The 8,654-nt window shown below is 39.8% G+C and overlaps 1 protein-coding gene and 1 pseudogene across 1 annotated transcript; both read right to left on the reverse strand.

Moving 5' to 3' along the window:
* LOC101580625 overlaps window positions 1–1,130 on the reverse strand; it is a 2,919-nt pseudogene extending 1,789 nt beyond the window's left edge.
* A 3,702-nt stretch (window positions 1,131–4,832) lies between these two features.
* On the reverse strand, window positions 4,833–5,695 carry LOC111817302 (dolichol-phosphate mannosyltransferase subunit 1-like). The gene is made up of 2 exons (XM_023717691.1): window positions 5,293–5,695; window positions 4,833–5,235 (listed from the first exon to the last, which is right to left on the reverse strand). The coding sequence occupies exons 1-2, from the start codon at window positions 5,693–5,695 to the stop codon at window positions 5,006–5,008; spliced, it is 633 nt and encodes a 210-aa protein (XP_023573459.1). The 3' UTR covers window positions 4,833–5,005.
* Window positions 5,696–8,654: the final 2,959 nt, after the last annotated feature.

Consider the following 8,654-nt stretch of genomic DNA (forward strand, 5'->3'; position numbering starts at 1 on the left):
AGAGAGAGAGAGAGAGAGAGAGAGAGAGAGAGAGAGAGAGAGAGCAAAGCCTGAAAGGATGGTACTTTTCCTTTTCTGTTCCTGGGGGAGGGGGTGGTTTTGACTCACAGATTTTTTTCTCTTGCAGGCAGTGGGACCCCACCTCTCCAATGGAGAGGGAAGTTTCAGTCTTACATGGTCCTGGCCACCATGTAGATAGTCATCAGCCACCAAGAGGGTGCTCAAACAGCAATGTAAGCAGCTTGAGGTGGTCTGCGTCCCCTCGGTCCACTTGCGTTCACCCTGGACACACATACGCATGCATCCAGGGCACCTGTTCTGAGCTCAGTGAGCCCCTCCAATAGAGCTGTGAGACCACAGTCACAGGAAGTTCCCATCACATTTCACTTGAGGATTTCTCCCCCAGCTCAGTCACCATTCTCCCAGCTCTGGCTCATGTCTGAATAACTACCTGCTGTGTCAGCAGAGGCAAATCTGTCAAGGTAGAAGGTAAATTAATGTTCTTTTTAAGGCTGAAAGACAGGAAAGATTGTGGGGAATGTCAGTAGGTACACAGTGTGTTTGAGTGTGACAAATTGTTTTAAGAGCAGATGGTGGTAACTGTAGCTTATACAGGGAATATACTACAAACCACTGACTTGTACACTTTAAATGGGAAATTTTATTCTATCTTGGTGATAAAACTATTAAAAATAACCTTAGGATGAAAAGAGAGGCCTACATAGGCTTGACAGTGATAACTAAGAGCAAGATAAGAGACTTAATAATTTGCTTGATCCAATTGGCATCGTACTATAAGCAGTAATCTGATAATTAAAACTCTCTTCTTTTAATTTTTCCTTTTCAATAACAGTAAACACATAATAGCTGACTTTTACTGAACACATTTTATGTGCTTGACACTCTCCCGCACAGTTATTACATCCTTACAATGATAGCAATTATATAGGCATTATTAATTCATTCATGTGGTTAATATTCATGGAGCTATCTTTATGCCCTGAAGCTTCCTGGACCCAACATCTAACCTTATTAAATAACAAACCAGTTCTAGACACTTTGCTTCCATTCTGGAGAATTTCTTTGGGGTCACACACAGCTGGTACAGAGTAGGGGTTGGGCTCCCTCATACATCCCTGGAGACTTGCAATCTACACATAACATAGCTGATTTATTGCTATTTAAAATGAGATGCAGGCAAAGAAGATAGAATAAGAACACACCTATAATATTCAAATGACGGAACTAAACAAAAAAGGGGATACAGATTAATGTCCATGTTGCATCTGTGTATGAAAAATGGTTAGGGTAGATACATAGTTACATTCTCTTAATGAATAGAGGGATTTGTTGTAATAGTGTTTGTAAATAGGATATCATGTCCACATCCTGTACAGCAAATAACCACTAGGAAGAGAGTATGCAATGTGTTAAGTATTGGAACTGTCATACCAATTTGATTTGAAACTGTCTCATTGTTATTTGTTTATCAATAAAATTATGGGAAAAAAGAGTCTGAAACAACAACAACAACAACAACAACAACAACAACAACAACAACAAAAGAAAAGCTGAAAGGAAAGAGAATTACCTGAAGTGTCTTTGTTATTTAATTCACTGTTCTATGACTATAGGTAGAATTCATCAAGCAGGAAAGTTCACTTGAGGCCTGTATCCTGTACTCTGACTAGCCAAACAGATATTCGGTGACTAATTGTTCAATCCCCATGAATACATCATAGACCCAACTTCTTCTGATCTGAGGTCTCCTGGGTCTCACCGCTGGGCTGTTATTATATAATTTCTGATGCATTTGGTAATTTCATTGAGAAACTATAAACCACTTTTATATTACATAAGAAAAACAAAGTCTGCTTGGCACTTGTAATCAATGTGTATTCTTATTTTTGTAGATGTTGGAAGGGCACAGCTGTATTTTGCTGAGTTATTCATCTTTTTTCTTCTTATTATTCTAATGATGAATGGTGTTTAAGGAAGTTGATTCTGTGCTGCATAGACATAGCCTGCGCACGGTTTTTATTGTATAATTGGAAAACTTAACATGAAGACAACCACGCCAACCAAACGTAATGTCTTTGGTGATGTGGAAAACCTGCGGGGCAGTAATGGCTGTGAAATTATGCTACAGTGATGGAAAAAAGCAAGTGCAATTTTATTTTAAGCATCCAATGATACTTTTTAACTTTCACTTTTTGATCCCGAATTATAAGATCACTTTGACATGAAATATGCTGATATAGTACTTTTTTCATCATTGTGAAATACAGTACACTCTCCAAGGTATGCCATAGTTACATTTTCATAGTTAATTGGCATGATAGCATATTCAACATAATTTAGTCCATTTTCAGTATACAATGTACAGTATACAGTACATTGTAGCAAGCTGTTATAAATATATATTATTCATGTATTTGAATGTGCTCACAACATGGTCCAGGATGAGAGTTGGGCCAGTATTTATTATACTGAACTATGGCTTAGATGTTTCACATGCATCCTTTTCTCCTTAGATCTTCCAAATTTCCAGAGAAATTTATTAAGTTCCCTAGATGAAGAAACAGCTCAGAGAGTTCGAGATGCTTAAGTACAACCAACAAGTGACAGACTGAGATTGGGACATTACGATCTGAGCCCTGAAGCCCACTGTGCTGCCCACAGCATTTCTGTGTCCCATTTCTAGCTCCAAGTCCCATTCCTGTGAACAGTCTTGCCTGCCACAAGCCTTGGAGCCTGGCTGTCACTGTGACCCTTTCTTGCTGTTACTTCATAAATGTGGTTCATAATTCATGAAAATAGTGGAATACTGAAAAAATGAAAGTCAGAGAAACTTGAGAATGACATATAAGATGCATTAGAATTTTTCCTGTGCCATGTGAAATTATCTTTCTAAGCCAATCTCTATAAAGGAGCTCTCTGTGACTCAGCTATCTGAAAGGCAGACTGAAGGCCCCGTCCTTCCTTCTTTCCTCTGTTCTGACCAAATGAGGGCAGCTGTGAAGAGCAGGGTGGGGCTCCCAGCAGACAGGGGGCAGGTAGCCAGCAGAAGAGCCTGGAATATGTTTAATTGGTGAGCCATCTCTAAAAGCAAACAACTGAGAACAATATGGTTGAAAGTGCCTGCAATTTTAAGAAAAAGTACTGAAAAAGCATGACTTGGAGAAAGAAGCATGCTGAAATAGTCCAATATTTCAATACATAAAATAAAGGGCAGAAAAGAGAATTGGAATTAATGGATTCTGGGCCATTTCTAAGCTTAGTGTAATATTTATATGAGTGCAGACATAAGTAGTTACAGACATAGAGATGTCAAATATACATACTTGTAGGGAGCTGCGTGTAGCCGCGCCCTAGGATGGCGCCGGTTTCCGCCTTCCACCCCCTCAAGGGGTGAGCGCTCCTGGAGTAAACAACTCCATATATGGCCAAGGCTTGGGCTAAGGCATTGCTTCCGCAGACCTGGACCAATGGACAGTGCATATGTGGCACCCCATGGTTGGAAGCCCTGAGACTTATAAGCTAAGAGCAGGGGCCTCGAGGGGGAAGAAGACAGATGTAAGAAAACAATAAAGAGCTGTGCAGAAAACCAACCAGTGGTCGCGTTATTCTTGCTGGCAAGGCCGCGCGCAACACATACTGTTCATTTTAATTTAGAAAAACCCAGGAAAATTTTGTTTGTGATCTAGAATTCTTTTTTGGTTAATTCTAGAACATCATCTGTCATATTTGAGAGTAGAATAGGATTCTTTCAGAAATGCAAGGTTTCACAGAGAACAAACTGGGATAGCATAAGCCACAGGTCCAGAAGATAGGAAACCAACATTGGAAGTAGGCACAACCAAAAATATTGAGTCTATGTTGAAGAAAAATAGCCACAAGTGTTGAATGTGATTGCTGTTTTATTTGGGTTTGTTTGGTTTTGCTTTTTAAACAGGGTCGTGCTTGCTAGTTCAGGCTGCTCTTGAATGCCCTAGGTATCCCAGGATGAAATTAGACTTGCGGAAATCCTCTTAAGTCAGTTCCCCAAGTGCTAGGAATCACAGGCATGTACCACCACACTTAGTGAAAGGATTGCTTGTGAAGAAAGAATAGCTCACATGTTTGACAATTGTAGCCATGTGCCTGTGTTTCTTTGACAAATTTGGTTTTTGTAACATTGGTAAAATTTTCCTCCATATTCAGAAAACACTAATAGACTTTCTTCAGCTGGTCAATAAAACAAGAGTTCAGGAAGATTTGATAAATTTGAATCTTTAAAGATTTTTTTAAAATATGAAAAGCCATGTGCATTTATTTACAGGTCTTAATACAGCAAAATGTGAATGAAAATTGAGAGCGCTGCTCTTTAGGCAAGTGTGTTAGTTGATACATTGTGTCAACTTGGCTGAATCCGCTCGGCAGCGTGGGGGCCTCGCCCTGTAGGTCGGCAGGGCCCAGGAATTGAGAAAGGCAGGAAGCTGCCCTGCCTGGTTTCCTGTTGCCCCACCCTGCTTCCATGGAGGAGTCTCAGTCTTGGAAGGAGCTTGATCTTGGCAGCCGCGCCACTTTGGAGGAGCTCGGATCTTCACTCTGCCGGTCTTCAAAGTCAGCGCAGAAGGAAGAGAGAGGCTTGATGGACGCCGCCGCAGCTGCTGCTCCTCCTCTGCTCTTCATTGTTTTCTGCCGCATGAACTGCTGTTGTTTGCCTTGGAGCCAGCGGAATATGGACTGAACCCTCCAGTAACTGTGAGCTAAATAAACCTTTCCTTCCTTCATTTTGAGTGTCCGGTATTTGTCCCAGCAACGAGTAAAAAGTAACTAAGACAGCAAGTAACTTTAAAATTTAGTTTCAAGTAAAAAATGGAGTTTTTCGAAACAACATATTCATATAAAATTTACCTTACCTTATGGTTATGCTCTAAGAGTACATGTTACAACAATCAGTAAGAGGGCTCCTTTTATATTTCAATTGAAATGAACATAAGTAGAAATGAGTAATTTTCTTTTATGTAGTAGCAAAAAGAGTCGATAATCCTTTCAAGAAAGAGACAATTTCATTTCCTCCCAACTTGGATTCACCATAAACGTGATCCACAAATGATATTGGAACCTCACCAACAGTGTAGTCCAGTTGCCTCGCTCGAACGATCATCTCCATCTGGAAGCCGTAGCCTCGAGAGACACATCGTTCTATTAACTTCTGTAGAACTTCTTTTTTGTGTAATCTGAAGCTTCCTGTTAAATCAGATGCTCCTGGTCTCAGCAAGACCTGAGTTATAAAATTGGCCCCACGGCTGATCATTTTTCTTTTCAAATCCCAGCCATACATACCTCCATTTCCTTTGTAGCGTGTTCCAGAGACAATATCAAAATTACCTTCCCTTTGCTTTCTAATGAATTCAGGAATAAATTTTGGATGGTGAGAGAGCTCAGCATCCATGATACTTTTGTCTGATCCGTAGATCTTTTCCAACTGTCCAGCTACGTCCCTTGTTCCATCTGGGCTTCCATCATCTATGATTATAATTTCATAGTTGAATCCACTCTCAGAGAGGCTTTTCACCAGCAGCCACACGATGAGAGGCAAGTTCTCGCGCTCGTTGTAGGTAGGTAACAACACCGAATACTTGTTCCGGGGCTGGGAGCGGCCCTCCGGCTCCCAGGGAGACCCGACCGGCACATGATTTGCCACCATGTGGTCACGGCGGAACTGTCTACAAAGATTTTTAACAGAATTCTAAAATTTGAGCAAACATAAAAGATTAATAAATATGAAGTGAGGCTCACCCTGAAGATTGCCAGGGAGTCCTGGTGTGCCTAGCCCAGCATGTCCCCCAGATGAGTTTTCTGAGTCCCAGCTGTCTATCCTTGGAAGACTACTGAGGGTGACCTGATGGGCCTTTTCCCACCCTACTTTCATGCTCACCTGAGCTCAGCTCAATCCTCACCACCAATTCTTATCCAGAAGACTGTCAAGGAGACCCAGTGGGCCTTACCTGGCCATGCAACCAACAATTGCCAGAGCTCAGCTGAGCCCTGGCCACCTGCCCTTGCCTGAAGGACAGCCAAGGGCACCTGGTGAGCTTTGCGCTGACCCCCTTGCCCTTTTCTCAGCTTAGCTGGGCCCAGCCATTCATCATTGTCCAGTGAGACTGCTGCAGGGACCAGAAACCAGGTGCCTTAAAGACTGCCACAGGGACATGCAGGAGCCTTCATGGTCCCTAATCAGTGCTCACCCACCACCGAGAGAGCCTCAGAGAGCTTCAACCTGCATTAATCAACATCAGATCCTTCTTGAGCTGCAGCTTGCCCTCCCCCCCTACCAAGGTAGAACCCCACACAGTGGGTGCTTTGGTGAGCCTTCGCTACCCTCCTACTTTCCTAAGAGCCTTGCTAACACACACTCACCCTCTACCATGACTGCAGAGTTAGAGAGAACATTTAGATCTTCAAAAAATGACAAAAGGAAGGAACAAAAGGCAATCTCAGACCTCTAGCCCACTCAAAACAAGTCTAGGCAACAAGGTCATAGAAGAACTTGTAAGTCACACACCTGAATTTTTTGAGATAAATGCAACTGAAGTAAATAACTCCATCAGGCTATGAAGGAAATAAGATCAGAAATAATCTCTCAGATAAAAATTGAAATGTCAGCTATCATGAAAGAATTGCTGAATACATCTAAGGAAGATATAAATAAAAATAGAAGGGAATAGGAAAATGATGAAAACATTAGATGAACAATACAGGAGAGAACTGCAATGCATGAAACAGATTCAGATATCCAGGACATTAAGAATTTAATTGAAAGTTGGCAAAATCTCTTGAATGAAACAGAAGATAGAAATCACACCTGGAAGATAGCATGACACCTAGTGAACACAAAAGGAAAGATTTTACAAAAATAGCAAGGAATCAGGAAATAACAATACAAAGCTATAAGATGATGCAAATAAAAATATTGTAAGGCTAATAGGTATTGACAAACAGCTGGACTTAACACAAATCACATAAAAAGTCTACTTGCAGAAGTAGTAGCAGAAAGTATCCCAAGCATGGGAAAGAATCTGATGTACAGTTAAGTGAAGCATATAGAACTCCAGATAACATAATCCAATTAAATCTTCTAGCAGGCACATGATGATCTGGATCCCAGAAATTTAGCAAAACAACAAGATATTAAAAACTATTAGAGAGAAGAAACAGATCACCTGTAATGGAAATACCATCAAAATCATGGCAGATTTCTCAACACAGACCATCAAATAACCAGGAGCTTGGAGTGAGATATTCAAGGTCTTGAAAGTAAACAACCTCCAACCCAGATTGATGTACCTTGAAAAACTACCTATTAAATTTAATGGAGAGATAAGATACTTCTATGACAAAGAACAACTGAAGAAATTCATGACAACCAAACCAAAACTACAAAGAGTACTGAAAGATAGTTTAGAAAGAGACAAAGATGACCACAACTTCAAGAACATAAGAGAGCCACCGAGCAGAACAAGAAATTAAGCAAAGGTGAAAAGTAGGAGTCCTATAGTAGGATAACAACATGACAAAGATAAGCAAATACATAACAATTATAATCATCAATGTAAACAGCCCCAATTCACCAATCAAAAGAAGCAGACTGGCACAGTGAATCAAGAAACAAAATCCAAGAAACATATTTAACTAAAAAAGAAGTTAATATACTGAACAACAAAGGAAGGAAAACAATACACCAAGGAACAGAAACCAGAAAAAAAGCAGGGATAGCTGTTCTGGTAGCTGACAATGTCAACTTCAAACCAATTGTGATTAAAAGGGACAAAGTCTCACTAGATGCTTGTTAGGGGAAAATTACAAAGGCAAGAAATAATAGTTATACATAAATATACACCCAATGTATGAGCACACAACTATATCAGACAAATTTTAACTAACAAGGAAAATATAATAGGCAATAGCATAACTATACTGGGAAACTTTAACACCCCACTGACAAACAGAGATAGATCAACCATGCAAAACACTAGCAAAGAAATGACAGAACAAAACCAAACTTGTAAATAAATGGACTTACTACGCCTTTACAGAGTGTTCCACCCAATAGCATCAGAATACAGATTCTTCTCAGCTGCACATAAGATACGCTCCAAAACAGACCATGTGCTAGCAGATACAACATGCTTTAGTAAATGCAAAGGAAGTGAAATTATCCTATGAATATTATCTGACCATAGTGCAATGAAACTGGAAATGATTGACAAAAGAAACAGCAAAAAACTATAAATACATGGAAACTAAATAATGCCCTTCTGAACAATCAATGGATCACAGATAAAAATAAAGAAAAAATAACATTTACAAAAGAATGAAAATGCAGGTACAACTTAACAGACCTATGGAATACAAGGAAAGCTGTCCTTTTTTTCCCCATAATTTTATTGAGAAACAAATAGCAATGAGACAGTTTCAAATCAAAATGGTAGGACAGTTTCAATAATGAACACATTACATACATTCTTTCTAGTGGTTAATTGCTGTACAAGATGTGGACATGATATCCTATTTACAAACACTATTAGAACAAATTCCCCTATTCATTAAGAGAATGTAACTATATATCTATCTTAACCACTTTGAATACACAGATACAAAATGGA

This window comes from Octodon degus, unplaced genomic scaffold, assembly GCF_000260255.1.
Source record: "Octodon degus isolate 3935 unplaced genomic scaffold, OctDeg1.0 scaffold00054, whole genome shotgun sequence".
Classification (NCBI taxonomy): Eukaryota; Metazoa; Chordata; class Mammalia; order Rodentia; family Octodontidae; genus Octodon; species Octodon degus.